Source organism: Camarhynchus parvulus, chromosome 2 (genome assembly GCF_901933205.1).
Source record: "Camarhynchus parvulus chromosome 2, STF_HiC, whole genome shotgun sequence".
Lineage (NCBI taxonomy): Eukaryota > Metazoa > Chordata > Aves > Passeriformes > Thraupidae > Camarhynchus > Camarhynchus parvulus.
The window spans coordinates 34,193,989-34,219,749 of NC_044572.1; the positions used below are offsets into that span (position 1 = coordinate 34,193,989).

A 25,761-nucleotide genomic window follows, 5' to 3' on the forward strand; every position below is an offset into this window, starting at 1 on the left:
TGCCGTGTTTGTGTGCTTGAATGTGGATGTTGTAATGGTTGCCATGGCTTGTGCCAGGTTTTTAAGTTGGAGTAATAAACTGTGTCTGTTTTGCTCTTCCTGGCTCAGAGAAAATGTCTCAGTGTGTCCTATATAAATTTTTAATTTACTTAAAATTTCTGATAGCAAGACAGTACTACTGTGCATCAGTACATATTTTATATTTTGACTGGAACTTGGTTTCATGTTTGTAGTTGACTTTTTGTTGATTGTGTCTTTGTTTTTGATGGTGGGTTTTTTTGGTTGGTTGTTTTTTTCCGACTGATATGTAAAGTTAACGTTAACTTTGGTTTAAGAACGTGTTCTTTGTACCAAAATAGATGTGTTAACTTCACATGAGTCTTCAACAAGAATTAAGTGTGGGTTTCCACATCTTTCCCCTTGTTACCGTCTTTTAACAGCTGTTAAGTTCTAATTATTAAAGTAAATAAATACTTGGAGCTTCATAATTATTCATAATTAGTTTGGAACTTCATAAATATTCATAATTTTCATAAATTTTTAGTACTTGCTTAATAAATTAAGGAAATGAAAAATTATACAGTATTATTGAAGACTTATTTTAAATATATTTTTATAATGGACATAATTTCTCTCAGTGGCTTTTTTTCATTGTTTTGAATTTCAGATGCAGGAATGAAATTTTCAAACCATTCTAACGAGCATTTGTTTGTTTTCAATATAATGTTTTCATAAGAAGAGGTGCTCAGTGTTAGTTATATCAGCTGTTTTGGCAGTTGAAATAGTCAAACTCTTGTTCTTATCGACCTGACAATTTTCCATTTTCCTCCTGTCAGTGTAGTATAGGTCAGGTGTTTGCATCGAGTGGGTTCTTGTGGAGGATCTGGACTCCTCTTCCATTTCAGAGACTAACCTGGAAGATGATCTATATTATTGGTAGTAGGTTTTGTTGGTATCATCAGCAGTAAGACAAATAGTCTAGCTTTTCTGATTCTGAAATGAAACTATTTTTCTAAGCTAATATGCCAGATGTTCTGTGGGTGCTCTTTGTTTTGCTTCCAAAGCTACAGGGTTTTATTTATCATATAAACTCACTGTGGAGCTGCTGATGACTATTCCCATCTTCTCTTCATATTTTTCATTTTTGTTGATTTCCTTCATAGCTTTTGCCACTAGTTTAGTTTCTCAATTTTTATTTACTTTCTCTTAAGTGGTGTTAAATTTTATTCATATAGTTTTAACCCAAGTTTAGACATCTATTGGTTTTCTTTCTGAGCTGAAAGAAGTATCTATGTCAAAGACTGCATTTCAATCACTGCTGAGCCATCCAGTGTGTGCTATAGTCTTGTATCTGTGATAGTATAATCTGTTGCCATAGAGAAGCTTATGACTATGTATAGGTATGTATGTAGTATAGTATTTTGTAGTTTGGAACCACTCTGTACTCCGTACTAGGCTTATTAAAGAGAATATTGACAAAAGATACAAAGTACTAAAGTGAAAGTTTATTAAAACCTGTTGATAAAATAACAGATTTTTTAAAAAATACCTACATCCTACACCTAAAACATGGATTACTTAAATTTGTTCTTATTTTATTCTCATCATATCATTATGTGGCTTTGCTCCTTGTTTGTGCCATCTAAAAAATAACCCGGTGAAATTTAACTATATTTATTGTTATGTAGGAAGGATGTTGAAAAATGTTACTGAGTTAATTTGCTTTGCTGCAGAATACTCACCTTCCCCTTTTGAAATGTATTAAGCTGTGAGGAAGATGACATTTATTTGTACTTCCTTCTCTGCATTGTCACGTTTTGACACGTGCAACATGTAGCAGGGAAAACCCTGATTTTCTCAAATTCTGCGCAGTGATAAGAACTGTTGGGCAATGCACACCGACTGATATCTGCTGGTGCCCATTGAGAAAGGATGGAATTGTCATGATCATAAGAGTGTAAGACGGGGTACCTCACGAGGGGAAAGAGATGATGGATGACAGGAAATGTGGGGAATTGTTACAGAAAATACTTGTGGGGTAAACTTCCTTAGGTATTCCCTGCTAGCTCTTGATGTGTCACAATTTTCTCTTTACCAGCAGTCCACAGATTACAGTTATACTTAAAAATACAGCACCTGCTGAGAAACAGACCAGGAGAGTTATTTGTTTTGTATATAATTCTTTTGTTTGTTATCAGTATGGCTAAAGTTTTAAATTACTTAAAAAAACCCTTTTGTTGATTACTACTAAAGGTAGAGTATTGATAAAAATAACTTTTGGTTTCAGGATAAATCACTAAATTTATGAATCAATATGTGATATCTAAGAAAAATACAAAAAGATGGAATTCCAGGAATAAACTTTATTTTTGTGTTTATGTTTACTGGATTTTGTTTATTCTCTTTGTTTTCCGATGTTAATTATCAGAAGGAACAATGTTATTTTAGTCACAAAAATAGCATTAGAAGCAGTGTGTGCATCTTCTGTTTTTAACAGATCAAAAGATTATTTCAGTTCTATACAGTGATAATTTAGTTTCTTTTCTGAAATGAAGAAGATGATGTTGACTTTTCACTCACCGAGAGCTAAATTTAGAAAGCAGTATGCTTTAGTTTAGGACAGCAAATAATGGTACATGCTTCTCTTTTCTGAAGTAAAAGCAAGTTCAGAAAATAAAAAAAAAGATAGTAACATCTGAGTTGGATTTAAATACATGACTAATGTGAAAATTTGTGAAATGTTTCCTGTGAACTTTTGTCGAGAAAAATTTGCTTTTACTACCTTTAAGTTACTGGAAGAGTTTTCCATGTTGTTTCTGAGATATTTAAAAGTGTGGGAACAGCAACCCCAGGAAGTCTCATTTCATTGACATTTTAAAAAGCTGCTTGATAGGAGATATCGTAGAACTCTTCTTTGCTGGGAATAGGCTTAAGATCTGGTAGATGATTCCATTCTAGCAGATGTGTTGAGCGTCTGCTCTGCTTGTCTTCAATACGTGTTGCCTTACAAAAGTAATAAGAATTTCATCTGGTTTCACTGTTGTTGATCTGTGTTTTTTTAGAATGTAAAAAAGTCTCCATCATCTCCAACATTAGTTTCTTCCATACTTCTTAATAAAAAGTGAAGAAGTAAATGGATATCTATGGAATAATCTATTCAGAATTTTTAAATTAATGCTGTGTATTAATTTGCATACATGAAATGTATGCCTGTATAATTATATAATTCCTGCTTTGCTATTGAATTACTTCCACCTCTGATGTTCTCTTTGCCTATCTAAACATACTCTCCTTTTTTTTCTTTTTAAATTGAAACTTCCTTTAAAACCCCAGCTGTTAATACTTTTAAAATACACTGTTGAAATATATTCTTTATAAAGAAAGAGTTCTAAACTTGGAGTTTGGAAGTGTTGCCTATTGAAGCAATGAAAATCATGATTGGTAACCTAATCTTTTCTAGGTTATTTTGTGGGTTTTGTGTGTAGGTATTTGTTTTTTTCTTCTTCCTCTTGATACAGTCTTACCCAATAAAAATTGGGAAACAGTTTATTCCCTTTCTATATCTTAATTCTTCCATGACAGTATTCCCAGTTACTGATAAACTGTTTGACACCTAGCATTTCATAAGGTTTTGGTATTTTTATTTCATCAGTGGAATAAATCAGATATTTTTCTTCTTTTCCTTTACCATTATGTTATTATTAATATCCATTGCTTTACAGTAGTTGCTTTGGCTTTCTGGTTTAGTTGAATGTATTTCAGGCCTGTTGGGATGTATGTCTTCTGAGGGTAGAATCAGGCTCATAGAATGGCCTGGGTTGGAAGGGCTGTTAAAGAAGATGTAGTTTCAGCCTTCCTGCCGAGGGCAGGGACCCCTCTCACTAGACCTGGTTGCTCAGAGCTCCATCCAGCCTGACCTTGAACACTTCCAGAGATGGGGCATCCACAGCTTCTCTGAGCAACCTGTGCCAGTGGCTCACCACTGTGCAGAACTGCCCTCTTAGGAAAATTCTGAAAGCAGAGGGGTTTTCAGGTTTGCAGAAGACTGTGCTGACTTAGCTATATGTTTTCATGCAGATCTGTGTTTTTTCTTTCCTGACATAGTGTGTATGTAGGAGAGAGTTAGCATTCAGTGAAATGCTGGTCTTTAGCATTGCAGAAGTTGTCAAAAAATTCAAGTGTCAATTGTGATCTTTCAGTAGCATAGAAAGCTTCTTTCCCCCCCTCCTTTTTATTTTCTGATGAACCAGTTGGACTGTGGATACAAAAGAGTCAACATTTGCAGAACCTACGCTAAGGAAATTTCATTATAAAATCAGGAATTAATATTTTTGTGTTTTTAATATAGAAATGTGTATCTTTATAGGAAAAAAATTAATGTACCAAATAGTTTAACTTATAGTGAAAACTGTCTGGTGTTTTACTTTATATAGACCCTTTTATTGCCTTAGACCCATTTACTGCCTTAGGTAACAAGCTTAATAAAATTAATGCTAAATCTTTGACATGCTTGTTAAAATATTCCTGATTTGTAAACATTGTTAAGTATCTTTTCATTGCATTTTGAAGAAGAAATATGCATATTACAGTATGTTGTAAAGGCCAGACCATGATATCTTAACTGTGTATATCAAATTCTTCTGTTTAATGTTTTCTCTTTCTATTTTTTAATTTTTTAAATTCTTTTTTGTTGTGATTTATTTAATTTTAGGTTGGTTGGAGTACGGCAAGAGATTATTACACATTTCTTTGGTCACCTATGCCAGAAAATTATGTGGGGGATCAACTGTTAACTGTGTGCTGACTTTTCAAGGTGGGTATAAGGCAGTGTCTCTCTGTATTTTCCAGCCTACTCAGCTTTTTAAGTACTTACAAGTTCATTTAGGTGCTGAGCATTGTATAACAGTTCTAGAGTTTAAAAAAGACAAATTGGAGGATAATTTTCAACATTTCACTGTGGGAAGTTTAGTTTTATTTTAGATGTCAAGGAAAATTATAAGGAAAAGTATGTGACTTGGTATACTGTTTTTTACTTAGTAATGGCAGATATTCATGACTGATAGAGAAGCTCTGCTGGAAACTATTAAAATACAGTAAGTGACTTTGTTTAATCATCAGCAGGTTCTTTTTAATCTTGGCCTCTCTCAGTGCATTGTGTCTTTATATAGTCTTTAGTCTCTGGAGTTTAAACATTATTGATGTGAAGTGATTCTTGTCGAAGAATAAATAGTGTAGATGGTGGTTTCATCAAAGTTCAGGGTAGTCATAGAGTTGCAAGGACTTTTTGCTGCAAGGAATTGACAGAAATATCTGAGGCTTTTAAGAAAAGAATAAGGAACAAACCAGAAAATGTTACACCACTGTACAAGTCTATAGTATAACTACATTTTCAACACTGTGTGCAAGTCATACCCTCTCCCTCCCCTTTGCAGTCTGAAAACAGATCTAGTAAAGTGCAACAAAAGAGATCAAAATTAAGAAATAGGTTCTCTGTAAAGGTGTGGAGTTAGAAAGATGAGAGCCACACTTGTTAAATAGAAAAAGAGACAATGGCTATGGGTTATGTCATGGGAAGTTTATGTCTGACATTAGGAAGAGCATTTTTACCATGAAGGAGTAGTGCAGCTCTTGAACAGGTATCCTAATTTAAAAGGATGAGAATTCCATACAGTTGTTTCGGAACAGCCGCAGTAATCTCAGGTGCTGACAACAGCCTCTTGAATGGGAAGCCTGACAAAGTGACCTTCCAGACTTCCTTCTGCCAGGTTTTTCAGGCTGGGCAAGGAAAGTAATGTGAAGTGACTGATGTCTCTAAAGTCAGCTACCCATGGCATGAGTGGATTTAACCGTTCTATATATCCACAAAAATAGGAGCCATTGATGTAAGCTACCAAGGGACAAGTTCAAAATGGAGGTAGATATGATACTTTTATAACACAGTCAACATGCAGAACTTGTTGCCACAGGAGATGACAAGTGTCAAAAATCTACACACACTGAAAATTTAATGTGAAAAGAGCACCTCTACTAAATTAATGCTTTACTGTGTACAAACAGAATTTTATGTACAATCTTACCTTCTTTTTTCTTGCAGCAACTATTACCTGATTTACTTCCCAGTCTTGGCCTTAGTCTTTGTTTGTGCATGTGTTTATTGCTTAAAACAGTCCTGAAATGATGACTGTATTAGCTTGTTGTCTTATTAAAGCTGCAAATAGTGATAGCTTTGATGAGTTCAGTTCTTTCTCTTGCCAGGTCTTTTTTTTATTCTGGTGCTTTCCATGATGATCATATCCACATGGTCTGATAACCTGATAACTATTTTATAACCTTGAAGCTGATTGAAAAGTGTGTGTGCTCTGTAGATAGTGGAAGGAAATCATTAGTTTCTTCCACAGTTACCAAAGTTCACTGCATAAATGAAGTTGGGTTGGACTGAAACAAGAAGTGATCTAGAAGAGTAGAACTGTTCTGTTAGTAGAAATGCCATTATCAGTCCTTTGTACATAGAAATTTTACCACACATTAAGAGGCCAAGTGTCTCTGTCTCATCTGTTACGTTCCATCCTGACAGATCTTCACTTTTACGGAGCTGCCAGATTGAATCTCCATTCAAACAGTCTCCTGGTTGTGTTTGGCAAGATATTTTAATGTTGCTGAGATCAGTAGAGCTTACAGGAGCTTAATTATCTGAGCTAAATAGTAAATGTTGTGCAGCATGTTAAATGTGGTTGTTCTTTTTATGATCAAGTAATTGTGCTGGAAGAAAATAATCAGAAATCTGTTTCTCCAGTACATGTTAGAACAAGAAAAAAGACTTACAGTAGTTTCAAAATCAGATTGTCTGAACCAATATTGAAATGTGCTGAAGCAGCAGTGTAGATTGTTCTGCATTTATTTCTGCATAGTTTCACCTCACTTAAGCACTGAATCAGGTAAACTGAACTACAGTGCTATATAGGAAAGTGTAGCCAGGCCCAAAAGCATGAATCCAGATGTTTTGAGATTCAGATACTATTCCATGAGCGACTGTTAATAAAGTATAAGACTAATGGAAACATGAAGTTCTTGATACAAGTGTTGTCTATACAGCAAATATAATGTTTTACTATTTCTAGGAAAGGTAGCTAACAGTACTGGGAAAAGATTTCCAGGAATCTGGAATGAAAGTTGGTGAAAAGTTAATGATAAAAGTTAGAAAGGGAGAAGGTTGAAATGTGGTGAAATAAGAGCTCAAATGGGTGACATCACCTACTGGACTGAACACTAGATGAGAGTTTATTGTGTTGGTATCATCCTCAGGCTGACTACAGTATCTGAAAATAAGTATTCTGAATAAAACTGGCTGGTTTTCTTACCATCAAATTGGGTAAAGCGTGGGTCTTGAATATACTAATAAAGGTAAAAATGTCAGTAGTTCTTGAAATGATTGTTTAACATTGATAAATCTTACTCTGTGAATCTGGGTCATGCAAGAGGCTTGAAACTTCAGTGGGCAACAGTTCAACTGGATAGTCACACAGAAATTCTTCTCAAATAATTTGCTTACACCATGTATCATTACATAGCTTCAAGAAAGAGGATTTATTCTTACCTTGTAAAATCTAGAAGAATTGTTTCCAATTTAAAAAAATAAGCTCTTTTTAAAAAATCCAGGCTCTTCTGTTTCAGCTAGTGTCATCCATTCAGAACATTTCTGTGCTTTGGCATTAAAAAATAGCAAAAAAGGATGTTTGTCCCACAAACCCCTGCCCCCCAAAACAACAACAAAATCCTATGTACAAGTGGTACCTGGTGAAGTTGCAGATGTCTTGTCATTGCATATTATTTTATCTTTTTCTGTTATATTTGCTTGTGTATGTATTTCAAGGCCAAAAAATCAGTTACTCTCTGTTCTGTGACTGTATAGCAGTCACACAATAATGTGGGCATGATGCAACTTCATGGCATCTGGTTGACAGTGATTCTGTTTCATAAATGTATATGCAGCAGCTATTACCTGATGTATGTGAGGTGATGTGTACATACAGCAGCTGTTGCCTAACACTGTTTATTCTTTGTCTTAAATGCTAGTAGAAATTGCTGGGGGATGAAGGTTACTCAATAGGATGACTTTTGCTTTCTGCTGTTTTGGTGGTATATTTATGCCATACCGAGGCAATGAGCATGAAATCCGTAAGTCAGACATGATGTGGTAATCTGTCTGCAGATAGAGACGTGTAAGCTTGTGTGGAATATTTCTTCAAATATGAATTTATTTTGATAGGATATTATCTACCAAATGATGATGGAGAATTTTATCAGTTCTGTTACGTGACTTACAAAGGAGAAATCCGTGGAGCAAGCACACCTTTCCAGTTTCGTACCTCTTCTCCTGTTGAAGAATTGCTCACTATGGAAGATGAGGGAAACTCTGATATGTTAGTGGTGACCACGAAAGCTGGACTTCTTGAGGTTTGATACAAAAATTCTTAAAATGCTATTTCTTTTTGTACTGTATACACACAATCACAGATACTGAAGAAAAAAATAGTAGGAAAAGACCTTCATGTGTCTGTGTAATGTATGTACTTCTGGCTTGTTGTATAGTATTTAGTTGAAGTTCAGAACGTTTACAGGTTAAACAAATCAAGATGTAAAAATGTACAGCACTAAGCATGGACAGAGAAACATAAGAGTAGATACTGCCCTTCTCTCACATCTGTAGTCACCAACTAACTGGAGGGGGGGAAGATACCCTTTGTGTGAAATGGTGCTTGTAAGGAAAAAGAGTTATGGAATCAGTATACTTTTATTGTTGCCCAAGTTAAGAGCCCTGGAGACTGAGCTGAATAATTGCAGGTGCCTAAATTTATTATAGTAGCTCTTATTTTATTTAAAGCAGTTTTCTATGCAATGTATATTCTTTGCTAGAGAGATGCGATTGGTGTTGTGTTTGTATATCCAGAGTCAAGGTGTTTTACCTTTGCTTGTTGCTGTTTGTAGGCTGAACCCTATTTAAATCCAAACAAGCAAAAAAAAACCAAGCAAACTTTTGTTTGAATTGCTTCTTGGAAAATTGTTTAGTGCAGTTCCCTTACTTTGGCATCAGACATTTTATCCTGTTAGGTGCATCTAGGCACATACGTGCATGTATTTGACTTACGGCTTTCAAAATTTAGGGATGAGAGGTTTAGTACAGAGATACATCTGGAATATTTTTGCTTTTCAGATATGTACTTGTAGTACTAAAATTAAATAAGTTCTCAAGTATTTTTTATGATCTTTGTTTATAGAACTGTAGAATGGTTTGGGTTGGAAGGAGCTGTATAATGGCATATACTCCAGCCCCCTGAAGTGAGTGGGGACATCTCCAACTAGATCAGGTTGCTCACAGCCCCATCCAGCCTGACCTTCAACTTTTCCAAGGTTGTTGCATCTACCACCTCTCTTGGCAGCCCTTTCTAGTATTTCACCACCTTAATCATAAAAGTTTCTTCCTTTAATCTGAATTTATCCTCTTTTAGTTTAAAACCTTCACCCCTTGTTCTGTTACTACAGGCCTTACTAAATAGTCTGCTTGTCTTTTTTATAAACTCCCTTTAGGTGAAAGGGCACAGATCTTACTTTTCATGTTCCAGGGCTTACTTTTCAGGTGTTTGTGGGGTGCGGTGTATGTGCACATACTCATTTTTCTCAAGAAATTCCTCAAATAGTGCTGTAGAGAGAATGTGTGTCTCTAGAGTCAGCTGTCATTTTTTCACCAAGCTGCCATCATCAGAATTAGCTCTTCCACAGTTGCTGTCACTTGGGAACAGTAAAGGCACTTCATTTAAGGAAGGAAAAATTGAGGATAAATCAGGACGCTGCAAAGTATGCTATCTAATGGTAGTCTGGTACTATGCAGTAAAAGCAATTAAACTTCAGAAATTTGAGAATAAGGGGAAAACTGTAATAATCTAAATGGGGAGCACACAGTTTGTGTTTCTGCTCAGACACTGGAGTAATTAGTTATCCACTTGTTTGGTTAGAATGAAGGGGAGAAAAATTACCAAACCCCATTATTTTCTTCTTCTTCTTCTTCTTCTTTTTTTTTTTTTTACAGTTCAAAATTGAAAAAATAATAAAAGAAAAAGAAGAGCTGTTAAAGGTAACTTCTGTTCTGGAAAAGGAAACTACACAACTCAGAGATCAAGTTGAACAACTAGAAAAAGAACTTAACCATGAAAAGCAGAGATGTGAACAACTGCAAGCAGAGCAAAAGGTTAGTTGTTTAACTGATTAAAACTGACTCATAACGTCTATATCACTGCTTTTTCAAGAACCAGTCAAACTGTGAAAATCAGCTATCAAAACCCCTCAGCAGTTAGATAGACATTTAAACTAGACTAGGTCAGTTCCTATTAACCTCCTGCCACTATTCTTTTTATGTCATAAAATGGCTAAAATATTTAAAGCTTTTGTTACCAGGCTTGGTAAGATAATCGATGACGACTGTTACCAGATGTTTGATATTTAACTGTGGAATTCATAGTGGAAAGTAGTTGATAATTTCAAGTTTGCTTACCTTAATTTAAAATGGAGGCAATCTTTTAAAAAAGCCTCTCCTTAGGGAATAACTGCATAGAACATAGAATAAAATGGTAACAATTTTTGGTATGAAAAGCAAAGATCAACAGAAAATGCTTCTGCCAAGATGTGTGAATAGTGAAAAGTAGCTAGTAACTGTCTTCTCTTAAAAGGTTTCACAAGTCAAAAGGAAAAAACCATAAACCTAAAAATCTGCTTAAAGTGTTAATCAATAATGAAGATGTAAATGTAGCCTAAACCAAAGCCAGCTTAATTTGAAATTCTCATGTGGTAAGGAGGAAATCTAATACTATAAAAAGGGCACCTAGAAGTTGGACCTAATATATTTTTAAGCTGCTGCTTTTTAAAAAACCCAACTTCTAGGAGAAGATTAAAAACATGTGGGAGGGAGGTGGTGACATGGACAAATTTGAAGTAATGAAACCTACATAATTTAGCTGTGGACAGCAGTTAATAGACTATTTCTAGGAGCCAGTATGTACATGTCAACAGTCCTGTGTCATAACACCTTTAATAGGAATTTTTTGAGAGAACTTGAAAATGTTAGTGCTTTGTAGTATACTTTCGAACAGTGAATGAAATGGACTGGAGTGTTGGCTAAGGAGAAAAGAAAGATAAGGTGTTCAGAAAAAGGTTTTTTTCTATTAAAAAGTGATTTTAATTTCGCATGCATGGGAGAACTAGCTCAAATCAATGAGAGAAGGATATAAATTCACATTTCATTGATTTACAGATCATATAGGTTTGGTGGATAAATCTGAGTGAGCTTCACAGATGCTGTTCATTGTCCCTTGAGGCTCTTTTTTAAAAAAATGTTTTAAAACAACTGTCAGTTCCAATCCACATTAGCTTTACCATTCTATTTTGGAACAATTTCTGAAATGGGATTCTGATTGCTGTCACGCAAGGATACAGTTAGACTGCATAGGAACAAAAATGTCTCAGTGCTTTCTCACATTTTGCAGTGAACTTCTCTAATCCAGAATAGTTTTGCCTCTAAGATACCAGAATTTAGCAAATAGAACTTAATTTCAGGAATGTTAGGGTTTGTGTTTTTTGTCTCTTTTTTTTAATCTGCTATTGTTGTTCTGCTTTGCCCTTGTATTTTCATGAAGGGAGAATGCAGTGTGACAAAATTCTCACTTGTATTTAGCTACAAATAGATATCTGACCTGAGGCTGATGTAGCTCTTTGCCTGGCTAAAATACTATGGAAGTTTTCTAACTTAGGCAATTTTTTTTTGTCTCTAAGAATTTGATGTCTTATTTTGCATTTTTTCTCCTATTGTCTGTTTTTTACTTTTTTAAAAAAAGAAACACATCTGCTGAGTTGAAAAAGTGTTAATTTGTTTATGTATATAAGCAGAATATAAACTGAGTGTTTTTCCTGAAAATTAGGTGAGCATCTACTAAGTCAGGTGCAGTAAGTTAATGTTTTAAACATTAGGAATTTTAATAAGCAATGCTTTATATGTAGCTCTCCGGTCTTAAAGATGACTGACTCTCCTTGCCCCCCAGCCCAGTACACAAAAGACAGCAGTAGATCACAGGATTATGTCATATATGTTTGCTGGGAATACATACAGTGTGTTAATGGATTGATTTAAAGATTCCTGAGAAACACTGACACAGCACTCAGCTGGATTTCAGTACCTAGGTTTTATTTTTCTTGTGACTTGTTTAAAAAAATAATGCATCAACCAAACCCAAAAATCCAAAACAACCCCACAAAACACTAACATTCCAACTAACCACTAACCCAGGTTTTACAGAGCAGCTCCTGACCACAGCCCCCAGATAATCTGGTGCTGTTTGTGTTATGTGAGTAGTTGTTGCTGGCAATAAACCTAAGCAGTGTGTTAATTTGGATGTTTTTATATTAGAGTACAGGGGGTAATCTTAGAAGTGATAAGTAATCAGAATGTATTTGTATTTTCTGTAACGGCAGAATCTTCACAGGTGCTTAGTGTGGGCCAGGTTGTTTTGGCTTGGTTTATGCGTTTTTTTGCCTTTGACTGATTGTTTTAACTAAGTACTATGGGGGCTTTTTATTTTCTTCTTTTGTTTCTAGTTCTCTTTTTTCATATGCATGTGAATTTTTAGTTATGCTGTACAAACTTTTAATACACAAAATAGGTAGTAAGTGGAACAGATGATGAATTTAAAATCTGTATTTTAAAAAAAAATTAACTTAGGCAAAGGAATTTTGGAATTCTACTTTAAAAAATCTTCCAATGTACTTTAGAGTGTATTAGACTAATGAACAAGAATTAATAAAACAGAATAGGCCATATAAGAAAATATAATTATTGTATATACTGGATGTCATTATCATTGTAGTTTAAGGCAGCTGAAATTGATAGAAATGTATTTCTGTTAAAAGTAAAAGTAAGTTACATTGAACCCATGTGCAATCTCTTAACAGCATTCCTTTTTTTTTGTTTGTTTTTGCAAGTACTTCCATCAGGAATTACACAGTATATTTCTGCTTGTGCAAAAAGCTCTAAAAAATTCTACAGTAGTACAAAGCACTGTGTTTAAAAAGCAGTAATTGCACGTGTCAGGGAAGTGCATGTGTCTGTACAGGCACATGTATTTGATCCTAATTGAGTGCAGAGCTCTTTATGCTGCCAATGTATTGGCAACTAAAATATGGTTATTACATTTCTGTTGTGATAAGGGAGCCCTGGAGTTAGGAACCCCTAGATGCATAATGCTTGCCAATCTGCCCAATTTCTGAAAATCTTTCTTAGTTTCTTCAGAGGAAATTATATGGGTATCTTATCTTTTGTCTTTTGATCAAATCCATTGTTCAGCTATGTTATATTTTTGTAATTGAGTTGAACAGAATGTGGAAGGTGTGGTTAGGCTTGTAGTACCTAAGTTACTTTGGTGCAGGATGGGAAAGCTCCAAGTTCCTAATTTGAAAATGTTTCCTTAAAAAACAGTCCTATTAAAATCCCCTTTTTATTAATATGCCTTTAGACGACTTTCTTCTTTTTGGTGTTGATTTTTATCAGTTACTTTGTTTTCAGAAATAGCTCAGAAGTAGTTTGGATCATTGAGAAATGCTTCCCTAGCAGCATTGCTTTTTTAAAATAGACGGGATAGTTGTAGACATGACAATGCCACAGCTAATCCCAATTAGTGCTTCCCTCCTACTCCTGATAAAATGACCTCTCTTCACACCTAGTCACTCTTACAGAATTTTGGGCAGTGGAACTGGTATCTTCTCTATCTGCTTTTTGCTGAGTTGGGGTATTTTGTAATTGGTGAGGGAAAATGTTAGGAAGAGAAGCTTAAAGTAGGTCAGTCTTTTTAAGAACAAGGCTTTTAAGCGTCTATTCAGGTGTAATACAATCAGTGCTCCATGAAGCTTGACTGTTGGGATCTATGCATGTTTTCAGGTATTGAAAAGATTACCATTTTTTGAGTTTTACAAATAGGAGAGTCCTTGTGTTTGTGGCACTTGAAATTAATGGCTACAGCAGACTACAGACTTCGGTTTGCTAAGGTGCCCTTGTTGTTCAGGAGATAAGCAGTTTTGTGTTGCCTTCTTAAAAGGTAGCCATGTCATTTCCTATCAAAGGTAGGAGGAATAAACACCTTCAGACATAAAGTCATAATGTGCTATTAGAGTTCCTGAAACAGATCTTCTTGTAAAATGTTATTGCACTCTTGTCCCTAAAGGCTTTTGCTTTTTTCAATTTGGGTAATTTTTTTAGTCCTTTATCACATTAATAAAAAAAATTCATATTCAACACATGAATGATTCTGCAGACAGTATTTTTTCTTGTTGTTGCCACTGTCACAGAAAAAAAGATATTTGCAAGACACACAGCTCTGCATTAGTCAGTGTTTGTGCTCACAGGGAACATGCTGTCCAGCCCCGCTTTTTTAGTGTGTACTTACGGTATATCACCACTAAGTTGTGTTAATAACCCCACCCTGCCAAAGAGATATTGTAAGATGAGGGACAAATTCAGTCTCTATTTCTTTTAGGTTGATCTTTTCCCTCTTATTCAAGGCCTGCTTAATGCAGTATGTAGTTCTTCTGACAGAATCAGTTTGGAGAGGGTATAAGTGGCCTTTCCTTTTTCCTGCCCCCAAGCATGAAGATTTCCTGCCCCCCTTGTTTAGCCTTTTGAAAAGGGCTTGCCATAGGCTTGCTGTATTTTCAGATAGAGGAGAGCATACTCTTCCTTTGCAGCAGTTTTCATGTCAGTTAAACCATTCCTACTTTTTTTTCCCCAGATGACATTAAAATAGTTCTTACCAAGTGTGAAGATTTAACTTAATCTGTTACTACTCTGTGTGGGAATTCAGAGTAAATGCGAAATTATTGGAAATGTTTCAGAAATGTCACATCTTTTTCTCACAACCTTCTGTTAGTGTTTCAGAGTTACTTTGTTTTTATTAGGGTGATGTTCCCTGGTAGCGTTCTTGCATTTAGGATCATGCTATATATGCAACTTGCAACTCTAGCAATATAACACTGTTAAAATAATGATGTAGTTACACACTATGATTATTTTGCTTAAGAAGATGACACATTATACATTATTACAGAAATGCTTCAGGATGCTTTTATTATTTCAACTTTTTCTCTGGTTTACTTTTGTAAAGTGGTACACAATCAGTGTGTTGAACAACATTATTATGCTGCTTTTATCTGTATATATTTTGCTTTTTAAAAATTGAAGGAAAAAAACGTTAAAAAAATGGAACAAAAGCTTAGTATGTTTTTATTTAGAAAATGATAATACAAATATTTCTAATCTTCATCTTAGACATTATGAATATAAAATGTGTATAGCTTTGTACATAATAAGAGTGCTTTTTGGTCTTTGTGTTCCCAGTTTTGTGTATGCTTAAATTGTGTGTAAGGTCTGTGGCAGCAGTGCACTTGCCTACTGCTTTAAGATTCAGTCGTACTGTGCTGAAGAAGAGAAGCATGTAGTAGTCATTGTGTGTCTTTCATTGGTCATTCCTTTGATACTCTGCAACCATTCAGTTTTGTGAACAGTGGTTTTGTGCTTTTGTAGAGAGCAGAGCTTGCAAAAGATGCTTTTGCAGTCATTGGTCTCCCTCTAGTGGGAAGAGGGCACTTCAAAACTGATTACTTTAATGTGACTGGTGACAAGTCTTATTCCTCTGGCAGTAGTTTCTATGTTTAGCTTGAGTCAGAAGCAATGGATTTGAAGACTGCCTGTTCATCCTTTGATCTTGTGAACATTTGAATAGCGTTTCTGTTATGGTGCTGGCATAAATTGATGCAGAAGTGAATTTACTGATTTGATAAACTTGTTCTTTCATGCTTTTTGTAAATTTAATTTACCATTTAACTTTTTAAAGGTGGGCTTATTCATCTATCTGATGAGGAATTTTAACAGGGCATCCATGTAAATTCACATTCTGCTGACAGGTTCTACCTGCACAGTAGCTTTATTTATTAGAGAATTTTATTCAAATATCAGGGATTCATTTAAGCTGGCTTTTGATGCCATTTTATAAGGAGAGTTTCTCTGCTTAGATAGTGAAAAAAGACTGTTGTGCAGTGGGATAATGTCAGCAGTATGAGTAAGCAGTGCAAGTGCCCAGTTCAGCCTGAGTGCATAGAAATAAGTGAGTCAATTGTTTTTTTAGTCTCTTTAGACCAGGCTCTCTTCACACTGTTCATGTGTGCTGCATGTATGAAAATTAGATGGTCAGGAAGATGCATTGTTTTAGGGGGAAAAAACCTCCAAAAATTAAGTAACAAAAAACTGTCCAAAAGGCAAACTGCCCCCAGCCCAAAAACAAACACCCCTCCAGTTTCATTTAATTTTAGACACAGATTAAACACTCAGAATTTGCTCAGGTTGGTACCAGCAATTACAGCACCCTTGGGTACTATAAACATATGAAGAGAAAACCCTGTTTCATGTTTTTTTGATGGTTATGTGTGTGAATATTTCTTAAACTGGGCAATTGAAAATTATTTCACTGGAAAATTAAATAGTAACTCGAGATATTCTACAATTCAAATTATGTATTCATGGAAACGACTTTGCAAAATCAGTAGCTTATAGTGAAAGTATAGCACATTTAAGAAATTTACATTCTGACATGTAAATACATGCTGCAAAATCATAGTGTGCATAAATGCTTCAGCTGCCTCCTGCAAAAACTTGCATGTTTGTAATCTTCATGACAATAATTGAGTGACTGATGTAACTTAGAACTCTTAAAGACTTAGTTTTGTAGACCTTGCAGACCTTAGTTTTGTAGTTTTGATCACTTTATGATGTTAGTTAAAGTACTACCACTGTGACATCTTATATTTTCAAAATAGACTGACTGCAGTGTTTTTTAGAGTAGTATTTCTATTACAAGTTGTAGTCACAAGGATAAAAGCTTAATGTCATTGACTTTATTTGGAGTTGGTTTGCTCTTTTACTTTACTGAATGCTTAAATTTTTTTTAGAAAGAAAAATTACAACTTGAGGTTTCCTTTCAGAACTTTTGTGTTATGGGCAGACAAGGATTTTGCACTCACTGCAATGGTGCTATATTGTGTTCATCATTTATACTCAGAGGTCCTTAAACAGAGTATGATGTCAGACAAGTGTTTCACATGGTTCTGTTGGAGCTGCTGTGATGTCAGTGGGATAAAGAAAAGGCTCCTGCAGATAATTGGTCTAAGCCCCCTAAATTCTCTGTAGGATATCAAGTTTAATGGTTCCTCTGACATTAAATTGCATCCAGATAAATCAATCCAGCTGAAAGGTAGTGCTGCTTACTTTTTTGGTGTTTTGTTTGTTTGTTTGCTTTTTAAAAAAAATTTTTGGTTTTAAATATATTGCCTTGTATTTAGTGAATTGACCTCTTCAGTGTGAGCTGCATACCTCATTTTTAACTTCTTACCCCTCTTCATTGCAGTGTATGCATTCTCTAAAAGGTGAAAAAAGGGGCTGCAGATACTAGCCATTAATCAAAGGTGAATGTGTTAGGTGTGGGATGATTTTCAAAAGGTTGGTATGGGGTTCTGCATGTTATGGAAAGGGAGGATGAAACATAAAAAGCCATGCTGACCATTGCTATGCTGGCAAGGTGTCACGTCTGGAAATGGTCTTGGATTGTGCTTTTCAAGTATTTTATTTTCCCTGCTGGATCTCTCTCTACCTTCAGTATGTTTGAAAAATGTCTTGTATGTGCTAATCATAGGAAGGGATGTCTGTACCATTCCATTAACCAGACTGTGCTCAGCAATGTTTTACTGCTGTTGTAAAAATCCACTAGAAGTAAGAAATAAGTAGAGAAAGCATGTTGTTCTGCATTGTTGAATGTGGGGATTTATGCCATGGTATTCTCTTATAAAAATGAGAATTTAGAAATACGGCTATTTCATTCTCAAATGAAAGATTATTAGTCCTTTTGCAGTGGAAATTTATTTATTAAAGGGATTTCAACCTGTTTCAAGGATGACCCCAGACATGATCTTTGCATATCCTTTAGGTAGAGTTTATAATAGCTTTATGAAGGCAGTGTAACATGGAATTACTATAAAATTATTTTTAAAATAATCAATCTTAAATCTTCTGCCATTTTAGAACAGCAGTAAAGATTTTGGAACCCCCATATTTCTTCTTGTTCCCTATCTGAAGGTATATCAAGGTTTTGAAAGTGAAATTTTGATTCTAGGGAAGTTTAGAGCTCATTGAATTTTTGTTGTTTCATTTTCCTAATGAGAGTCCTAGTAGTTACAGGAATTCTTGTTTTGGTAACTTCTTTTGCAGCAGTAAAGCTGATGTAAGTAATTTTTGGTTGCTTTACTCTTGGCCCTTGTGGTGCAGTTTGCTTCCCACTTCCACCTTTTTGTGGCTGTTGCAACTCTAGGGAAGGAGATGGGGTAGCTGCATTTGTAACTGGATTAAAAATAACATTAAAATTGTTGAGTATTTTTAAACCAGTTCATTAAAATGATTCATGCTCTTGCTGGGCTTTTTTTATTCCTCTGTTAAGAAGGTGGGAGAAAATACATAATATTGGTAGTTGTACCGGATAAGATAAATGAATTAAAGCAATGATTACAGAAAGTAATTATCTTTTTTGTAAGAGGGGTTGTACATTTATTTGATGTGTTTATTATATTCTTCCCCTTTAGATTCCTTCTAAACACAGTTGACTTTACCTGTAAAATAGTCTAAGAGCACTCATTTTAAATTTTACAGGCTCTGAAACCACTGTAAGCAGTGTATGGGACTAGGAATTGCTGCATCTAAATTGAATTACTAAGAATTCTGTAAAATAACAAGTTGTGTCTAAAAATTAATCCTTTTTTTTTTAACTGTAGGGCTTTAGTTGTATCTAAACAAGTTTATTAGGTGAGAATCTGTTAAGTATGGGACTTTTACATTTTAGTACCATGTCCCTTTAGAATAACTAGCAAAGCAGCATCAATTGTAATGCTGTTTGTGGAGAGAATTTTTTTCAGGCTATTAATTCCTTTTAATATATGTTACCTTTGGCAGCCTGTTTGAACTGTTTGTACAGTTTGTATATATAATGTATCAGATTAAATTCTTTTGAAGGCACTTGGGTTACAACAGTTACAGTTATACCGAAGTGGTGTTTAGAGAAAACACAGATATGCATTGAAATAGACTTTTTACTATACTAGGCTTTCAAAACAGGAGCAAGTAATTAGTCTCCACTGCACTAGGGGAGGACAAGCAATTACAGAGTGTGTTGTTGCTGCTGGTTATATAGCAAGTTTTACTTGGAATAGTGACTTCAATTAAAATATCCTGCCCTTGTTACACCACGTATTTGTATTTTTGGTTGCAAGAAACTGATAGCTCTTAAAAAATAAAGGCTTGTGAAAGTTGTGGGTTATCTTCTCCAATGCTGTTTTTTAAAAAAAGATGGCACATTCATGATGCCTTGAAATTATTTTTTGTATTAAGACATAAGAAAGCCATTCAGAGTTCAAATAGTAGTAATATATTAGTCTTTTTATGTAGCATATATAACAAAAAAAAATCTACATGCTGGTTTAGTGTGTAGCAAGTGAGTCATCAGATATATTTGTGACTCCTCAATTCAATACTGCCTACCCCTCAACCCCCTCCCCCCCAAAAATATCATAATGCTCAAACTTCTGTTTAGTTGCTTGTAAAAGTGAGGCTTAATTATGCTTGTGAACAGTGTATCTTGACAATTAATGACTAAACCCAGCCCTCATTATATTTTATTGTACTTAAAACATTGTTTGTTAGGTTGGAATTTAGTCAGTAGGGGTTCTTCGTAAAGTCTGGCTGATGTGTTTCTCTTGATGTAACAGTACAGTCTTGTTATTTCAGGGCATTGAGCTTTGTTTAAAAATGAATAGATGAAGTAGTGCTTTAATCTTCCAAATCTAGAGCAGAAAGACAACTTGTACCTTAGTAGCTACACAAACACTCCTAAGTCATGCTGTAGTTAGGTATGTTGGTCAGTGTGTCTTGACCTTGTTTTACACTTCCATTCATGTCACTGTCATGGTTGGTAATAAGCTGAGCTTTATCATACTTTAATATCAGAAAAAGGTGGCATATTATCTTAGTATGTGTGATTTACTTTAGTGTTACTTACCTATTTTTTTCAACAAAATAGTTATATTGAAAAAAACCCCACATTTTCAGGCTTATTTAAGATGACTTTAAATGGCTGTTTTGCTGCAGTGCAGATGGCATTCAGCTGTCCATTGCCTTAGAACAATATGGACATTACTGTAATTAGATAACAAATGCAATACTTAACAGCGGTTTCCTATATTCTCTTTGCCAGTTTGCTGACAAAGGAATCTGTTTTGGGTATTGTCATTATCCTCTGTCTCACCTTCCATAAATCCTGCAATGGTTACGTGAGCTTCCTTGAGCTATGTGAGACGTTCTGTATGTACTAGCTAGGAGAATGTCATGTAGTAACCAGCTCTAAATCAGAATTTTGGGTTTTTTTGTTTCTCCTTTTGCTTGCAGTTGTCTTTACTGTGGTTTGGTACCGTGGTGTAACTGTCTGGAAAAGTGCAAGGTCTTTTTAAGTAAAAGCAAGTACAAAGAGAAATAAAAGTTCTTTGTTTTCTAAGCTAGACAGTCAGTGGTTTATTTGCCTAAAGGAAATAGGCAAAAGATAGGAAATAATGTGTTTATTTTATACTCTGAAGTATTTGGTAGGCTCTGAATAACTGAATGCTTGTGCCCAAACAAACTCCTTATTGACCCCTTATTAATATATGAACTGTGCATAGCAATATTCAATATATATTTATTTATGTATACTTTAAATGGGCTAGTTATACATTTTAAGGAAGAGAAGAAATCTAATGGCCATATTTTGGCATTAATTCAAATAGTATGTTTTACTTCTGAAGAATCACATTCTTAAATGGCATCTACTTGCATTTTTTTAAAAAGGAAAATATTCAAGCATCAGAAGATTTTAAAAGGGAAAATAATGACTTGAAGAAGAAGCACGATGAGGCTGCTTCAAAAGTTCTCCAGCTTGAAGAAGATATCATGACTGTTACTCAGAAAGCCATTGCAAAAGAAACTGAGTTAGACAGGTACTTAGTCTTTTGTTCCTCACCTTCCTTATTTTACTTCTTTTTCCCCAATGGTGTTTTTTTAAACTAACAATATTTATTATATGCATGGATTTTCTGTATTAATAGTTCTGTACCATTAACTCTTCAATGTTTTAGTCTGAAGGACAAACTGAAGAAAGTGATGCTTGAGAAGGAGCAACTTGAATGTGTGTTAATGACAGAAAAGGATGAAAAAGAACTTTATAAGGTAACTTTATTACATGTACCTCTATACACTGGAATGAAATGGTTTGAAATAAAGGTAAAAATGTTTCATGGAGAAGTCTTGGAAATTGAATTTGTTAAGGAAAAAAGGAAATGGGTAACTTCTGTGAACATATCTTTAAGATAGTTATAGATATTCTCGTATAAAAATGAATGAGGAAAACAGCATCTGAATTCAACCGTGTTATAAAAAGGTCTCTAAGAAGGAGAATGAATCACCAGTTTATTAAAGCTCAGACCCAGTAACAAAAAATAATAGATTCTAGTGAGAAAACTCTTTACTTATACAGTGCATCACCCAGTAACTGATCATCTTTAACACACTTTTTCATAACTAAAATACTTCTTAGTAATTTAAATTCTCTCTCCAGACTTTGTTTTCTATATCCCTCTTCTTGAGCCTTGTATATAACACTGAGAAGCTTTAGTAGATTCTCTATTGCATTGGTTTTTACTGGCATGGCCTATTTCTTTTGCTGGTATTGAGAGACACCCATATATAGAATAAAATACACTGCCACCCTCCCTCCCCTCAAAGCAGAAAAACTTTATGTGCTAAAATAATGAAATCCATAGGTTGTGTGAAACAGATCAAGTGTATTTAAAAGATTATTTTTGTTCCTAGATTATAAGATCTCAAAGCTTATTTTACAAGCTTGGAATCCCTTTGTAAATAATACGGATCTTCTGGTCTGAGTGGAAAACAATTGAGTGTAGGAGCCTATTTTGCATTACTGTAGGCAGAGTTGTTAGAAGGAGTTTGCGGTCATTGAAAATTAATATTCCTGATGGAGACCTGTTTGCTTAGATGACTGTGAAATTAAACTACTAGAAGTTTAATTTCTCTTTAGTTTTCTTCAAGTCATTCCTCTTTTGCTTGTCCTTAGTTGTCCAGCATTTATGAGGAGAGGAGTGAGTTCTGAATAACTTAATGTGATGTGGAGAAAAATTAGGGCTTTAACTTCTGGCTGTAGAGTGGAGCTATTGTTAGGTGACCATGCTGAGAGAATTCTAGACAGAAAGTTTGGGCTAGAGGGCAGTGATAATATCAAATATTTATTTTTTCTCTCTATCAGTTCTAATCTGCCTCAAGTTAGAATAGATTAGAATTTAGTGAGCACATAAATAGATAGGTGAACAGTAGTTCTAACGTGGAAGAAGTTTGACATGTTTTAGCATCATTGCAGATACACTTGAAGAATACAGAAATAGAAAACACCAAACTAGTAAAAGAAATCCAGACGTTTAAGAATTTGGATGCAAACAAAGAAAGCATGATATCGTATTATAAAGAGGAGGTTGGCAGATTACAGCTATTACTAGCTGAAAAAGAAAATATGAAGAAAGCTATTTTGCACTCTTCATCAGACAAGGTAAGCAGTACTCAATATAATTGGCCTGATTTGAATAAACATGTCTAATGTTGTATGTGCTTGACAAAAGAAAGGAAGAAGTTGAAGGAATCGCCAGGGTATAGGCTAAGAGGCATGAGGGTTATGATGTTCTCTGTAGATGCAGAAAATGGTGAAAAGACTGAGATGTGTTCTAGTGTTGCACCTTTTGAGCTTGTTGAGGTCTCATGTGATGAACTGAGATTAACTATGTGTGGAAAGGTAATTTTTGACTTCAGTAAAAGTGGTCTGCTCCTGCATTGCTTTTAGCTTCGTGAAAAATGAAAGGAGGTTGAAGAAAAAGTTTGTAATGTAGCTGTGTTGAGACTGTAGAGGGTGATGGAGAAGAAAAGAGGAGACAGGGAAGGACTTCTTAGGTGACTGTGCTGTTGAGCTACAGTGCTGACTGAGAACTCTGCAGTGACAGTAGGGTTTTGAAGGAAGAGGTGCCTTAGTGTATCCTGTGGGAGCACTGTGGTTAGCAAGCAGTGTGGTGCAACAGGAGAGTGAAATTGCTGAAGAACTCATATTTATGCTGTCCGTGGTCCACGTGGGGTTACTTCAGACTTACTTCTAGTTGGGTGCTATGGATGCCTATACTGGGTTTGTGTAGGTTTTGGTTGTGGCCTCTGTGAGGAGTGGCTTCTGTGAGAAGGTGCCAGAAGCTTCCCCTGAGAACCGATACCAGCCAGTGCCTGACAGAGCCAATGGACCCATCACTGGCCAAGGCTGAGCCTGAAGGTGATGATGGCAGCACCTCTGGGATAACACATTAAAGAAGGCTATGGGAGAGGGGGAAACCGTGTGAGAGAAATTGCAGCTGAAGAGAAGAGTTGAAACCATGAGAGACAGAACTCTGCAGACATCAGGGTCAGTGAAGGAAGGCAGAAGGTTCCAGGTGTTGGAGCAGCCCATGGTGAAGACCCTGGTGAGACAGGCTGCCTCCTGCATCCGGTGGAGGACCCCATGCTGGAGAAGGTGGATGTGCCTGAAGAAAGCTGTGACTCTGCACTGAAGCAGATTTGCTGGCAGGACCTGTGACCCCACAGGGGACCTGTGCTGGAGCTGTCTGTTCCTGGAGGACTGCACCCCATGGATGGGATCCTACACTGGGACAGTTCATGCAGAACTGCAGCCTGTGGGAAGGATATGTGTTGGAGGAGTTTGTAGAGGAGGGTCCCATGGGAGGGACCCTACACTGGAGCAGAGGAAGAGAGTGAGGTGTCCTCCCCCTGAGGAGGAAGGAGCAGCAAAGACAACGTGTGATGAATTCACTGCAGCTTCCCTTCTGCATCCTGGCTGTGCTGCTGGAAGAGAGGAGATAGAGAATTTGGGAGTGAAGTTAAACTTGAAAAGAGGAGTTGGGGTCTGGGTGTGTTAAGATTTGGTTTTATTTCTCATTACCCTATTCTGATTTGACTGGTAATAAATTAGATTAATTTCCTCCCCAAGTTGAGTCTAGTTTTGCCCATGACAGTAATTGCTAAGTGATCTCTCTGTGTCCTCATCACAACCCACAAGCCTTTTGTTATATTCTCCCCCTTATCCAACTGAGGAGAGGAATTGTGGAGTGGCTCTGGGGGGCACCTGGCATCCAGCCAGGCTAAACCCACAATAGAATAACCATTAGGTGCTTTTTCCTGATGTACATCATCCTCCATTTCATCCAAAAGGAGTGCAGTTTCTGCGCCCTGAGATTGTTCTCTGATCTACAGTGTGATAGGCAATAATGAAATTTACTGGGAGTTTTGCTTTACAAATGTGCTCTTGATCCAAATTAGAGAGTCAGTTAGACATAGCCTTTGAAGCCAGCATGGAAAAGTCAGATTATGCAGGCATCTTTCTGGTGTATCTCGCCAATCTTTTCACAGCAAAGCCACTTGGATCTCAAAAGACTAGAAATTGTTTTAAAGTAATATGAGTTATGAATATAATATTGAAGTGGAAAAGTAGTGCTGTTGAGAATGGACATAGAGTTTAAAAAGGGCATCCTGTCTAGCATAAAGTTTCATCTTATTTTAGTCTCTTTCTTGCTTTTTTGTTTCTGAATGTGTTAAATTACTACTGTGTTTTATTTTGAAGGGAGTGTCAGTACTAAAGTGACCAAACATTTATGTCATTTATTAAGCTTAAATTGCTTTTGGTGTTTCTGGTGGGATCATTAATATTTTTATCTCAAATGGTGAAACTGCAGATATTTACTGAAATACGTTACCAATGTATCGTCTGCTGTAAAAATAGCTAGGAGACAGGACTCCAGGGCATTTACTTGTCTGTCCATCTTCATAAATGGTTACAAAATGTATTAGTATTCCTCTGGACTTATATGATATTAAAAAAAATTAACAAATAATGGACTAGAGATAGCTGAATTTATGTCTGGAGTCAAGAATGATTATGCCATCAGGGAGCCTAGAGGCAGTGACTACTTTATATAGTAGCTTCTTTTTAAAGAAAAAAAAAATTAAAATTATATTTTGTAATCCTGGCCTTCTTGGAGGAGTGAGAGGCTGGTGGTTTAGCTTGGTCAGTTGGCTCTTGGGTTGCCCTGTGTGCTTGCTGCTACATGCTGCAGCTTGCTCTTCATTACTATTTGTTCTCTCTTCCCTCTGGAAAGCTTGTTGTGCAAGATCTTGGGAAACAGAGCTGTGAGGAAAACATCCCAAAGCTGCTTTACAGTGGTTTACATTTCAGTGTGTTTCTGTGGGATGAACTTTGCTTTTGATGCTGGAGTCCTACAGTGATAAGAGCAGAGATACGGAAAACAGGCTTTTTTTGGTCATACATTTAAAGCTGAAATTCCAACAAAAATCCAGAATTGAAACTTCTATTTAATAGTGAAACTATTTCACTACAAAATAAAGTTTGCCTTTATTTCACAGTGAAATAAATTTGCACATCACTGCTGGCAGAGAAGACAAGTGGGGAAAGTAGTACTTGTGTACTGACTTCTTGATTTAGTAGTTTTCCT

The 25,761-nt window shown here is 35.7% G+C and overlaps 1 protein-coding gene across 1 annotated transcript in view; it reads left to right on the plus strand.

Annotated features, from left to right (window-relative positions):
* TAX1BP1 (Tax1 binding protein 1) overlaps positions 1-25,761 on the plus strand; it is a 55,617-nt gene that overhangs the window by 11,652 nt on the left and 18,204 nt on the right. Inside the window, 7 exon segments of the mRNA XM_030969298.1 lie at positions 4,712-4,775; positions 4,778-4,813; positions 8,267-8,454; positions 10,085-10,243; positions 21,005-21,153; positions 21,292-21,382; positions 22,587-22,772. Coding sequence (XP_030825158.1) covers positions 4,712-4,775; positions 4,778-4,813; positions 8,267-8,454; positions 10,085-10,243; positions 21,005-21,153; positions 21,292-21,382; positions 22,587-22,772 — 873 coding nt within the window.